Source organism: Plectropomus leopardus, unplaced genomic scaffold (genome assembly GCF_008729295.1).
Source record: "Plectropomus leopardus isolate mb unplaced genomic scaffold, YSFRI_Pleo_2.0 unplaced_scaffold9500, whole genome shotgun sequence".
Taxonomy (NCBI): Eukaryota; Metazoa; Chordata; class Actinopteri; order Perciformes; family Serranidae; genus Plectropomus; species Plectropomus leopardus.
Window position 1 is genome coordinate 1 of NW_024704189.1, and position 3135 is coordinate 3135.

Consider the following 3135-nt stretch of genomic DNA (forward strand, 5'->3'; position numbering starts at 1 on the left):
TTAATGATGCCCACCTCTGTACCAGGTGACACGTTCTCAGGTATGGGGTTAGACAGTGATTTCAGATAAAGAACTGGAGCATTATCATTTATATCAGTAATTTCAATTATTACCGTTGCATATGACGCCAACCCCTGTCCATCTTTTGCGCTAATCTGCATTTCATATGACGACTCTTTTTCAAAATCAATAGATCCCGATACGCTAACTTCGCCTGTTTTAGAGTTCAGAGAGAAAACTTGGTTTTCATTTGAAACATGGTCAAATCCATAACTAACCTCACCATTGACTCCCTCATCTGCATCAGTTGCACTCACTGTGATCACCAATGTATCCAGAGGTGAGTTTTCGGGCAGACTGGCTTTATAAACGGCCTGGCTAAACACTGGTACATTATCATTAGCATCCTGCACAGTGACATGTATGACAACAGTACCTGATCTCTGAGGAGAGCCACCATCAAATGCGGTAAGCAATAACATGATGTCCTGCTTTTCCTCCCTGTCTAATTCTTTGTCTAAGACTAATTCACTATATTTTCGTCCACCGCCTTTTGTCTTTACATTTAATTTGAAATGATCATTCTGCTGAAGCGAGTAGCCCTGAACAGCATTTTCTCCGATGTCTCCGTCGTGTGCCTCATCTAAGAGAAAATGCGCACCTTTGACTGCTGATTCCTGAATTTCAAAATTAAGGGACTCCTCTTTAAATTTGGGTGAATTGTCATTAATATCTTGAACTCGAATACTAATACGGTGCAGTTCTAAAGGATTTTCAAGTACGAGTTCCTGTTTTACGACACACGAAGCCTTTTTCGCACAAAGCCCCTCTCTGTCAATCCTTTCTTGTACGATCAAATCTCCGGTGTTGAGATTCACACCGCAGTACTTCATGCTATTATCTTCAGTATCGATGCGAGCCTTGCGAGCAGACAGTTGGCCCAAATCCAGTCCCAGATCCTTAGCGATATTTCCAATTACAGATCCACGTTTCATCTCTTCGGGGATAGAGTAGCTCACGTCTCCATAGACGAGGTTGAGGACAAGAAAAATAAAAGCTAGGCCGTGAAGCAGCGCAATTCTGCTGCGTCCCATTGTTACTATGGGAGGGTACAAATACCACAAAGTAGGTCAAAATATATATCAACGATGCAGTCGTATCTCCCTCAAACAAACAAAAACGATCACACTGCAGTCCTGCACTCAGTGGATTTCGTCAAAAGCGAAACAACAGCAGAGTCAAGCTTTGAATTCGTTGAGACAGAAGGGTGGGGAATGACTGGGCACTATCGTTTGCTGGTACATACTGACACCATGAGTGTAAGTTTAGGTATAACAAGACGATGTAGTTTTTTGTGCTTTTTACATTTAAAAGATGGACCACAACAATGACGCTTGCATATTAGAAAAGAAAATAACAAAGTAATAAGGACTGGATAGAATGACTTTCGAGACAGGGTAAAAAACTATTGGATACTTCCGATGGGGGGAAAAAAGGAACATAAACATCAAATTGCTGTAACTATTTCTGGGGAAGAGCCTGCATTTTCCATTAGAACATGCACAGAAATGTCTGAAGACAAAATGGGGGCAAGCTTTCATTGGGTATTTGTTTTGTTACTGTTTCATTTGATGTCAGCACTGTGTAAACCAATATCCAAATAATAATGTCTATCGATAACTTAATGGTGGTCTTTTTTTTCTTTTTCTCCCATTTCCTCACATTCCCATTTTACTGGTTTGAGTTGGGAACAAGAAACACAGGACACTTTAAAGTCTTTATATGTGTCCTAGTGCTCATATTTTGAGGAAACACTGTTCACTTTGTGATTTTATAAAATGAAAGCAAGTGAAAATGCAGTGCTGTCTTAACCAACGAACCTGCTAGGCCATCGTCCGCCTGTTATACATTATAAACTGAACTGTCGTGTTTTTGAAACAAACTGTAAACCGTTTAGTGTTTTCAGTTATCGCACTGCATTAAAAAAAAAAAAAAAAAAAAAACCAACAACAACAACAACAACAACAACAACAACAACAACAATAAACAGCTCAATCTTGAATGCTGTAAGAATATTGAGTATACTGCCGGGTAAAATCTACACATCATCCATAGGTTCTGTGAATGAATGAAACTCCAAATATAAGCTGCACAAAATATTTTCAACACTTAAACATCATAAAAAGATTATTAAATGTTTTAGATGCGGGTCCAAACATTGCATACGCTATTGTCCAAATATATGTAATATTTAACTGTCATATTTGGCAAACCTTAAAAACGAGTTGACTGTGTTCAACAGTTACTGCAAAGAAAAATGAAAAACGACAATGTCACTAGATTACAGCAAGGGCCGATTCACAAGAAAACATCAGAGCAGGACGAATATAACTATTTAAGCAAAACTGTATAATAGTCGTTGCCAATATTCCACAAAACGGGAAAACGCCAACAGCATAAAACACAGGGAAAGCTATGACAAATACATAAGAAGAGCCAGTGGAGTTCAGCACCAAGGACAGAGACAAATGCAGTATAAACCCAAAAGCTTTCACTTTTTGGGACAGACAAGGGAGCAACCAGGGACGCAGATGGACACAAATAAACTTTTGAATAAGTTTAAAAAACCACGTGAAAAATTCAGAAGAATTGCAAGACAATACAGACTTCAAGAGTATGTGCGCATACTGTAACGGCGTTTGTATCTGCTCTTTACTGTTTGTAAATGTTGTTTTAAGATATGATTGACTTCAGTGTGAGTATTTAAGACAGGAAGAGGGAAACGAACATAAAGCTGTGATATTAAACGAAAAATAATAAAGTGATATAAGGTCACCGAGAACTGCATCGAGAAAAAGCGAAAGCTTTAAACTTCTGAGGAGCCAGCAAGGTGTCTTTAAAACTACTGGGCCAATTAAAAGTGTATGTGACCAGAATCACTGCAGATAATAGTGACTCAACTAAAAATACTCAAAACACATGACTTTCTTCAGGACGTTCGATGCCAGCGGAGTGATATAAAATATCCCCTACCTCAGGAGAGCCATCACTATCCCCAAATGCATCAGCAAAGTCTGATGGACTTTTCCTCAGAGTCTGGTCAGCAGGCAGTGTGTTGTCATTGTAAGAGGACAC

At 39.0% G+C, this 3135-nt stretch overlaps 1 protein-coding gene across 1 annotated transcript; it reads right to left on the bottom strand.

Moving 5' to 3' along the window:
* Positions 1-5: 5 nt before the first annotated feature.
* Positions 6-1094, bottom strand: LOC121940836 (protocadherin beta-15-like; the record flags this gene model as incomplete). Its single annotated transcript, XM_042483520.1, has 1 exon — positions 6-1094. A coding segment is annotated over exon 1 (1089 nt), but the record flags the coding sequence as incomplete, so codon positions are not given.
* Between the last annotated feature and the right edge of the window lie 2041 nt (positions 1095-3135).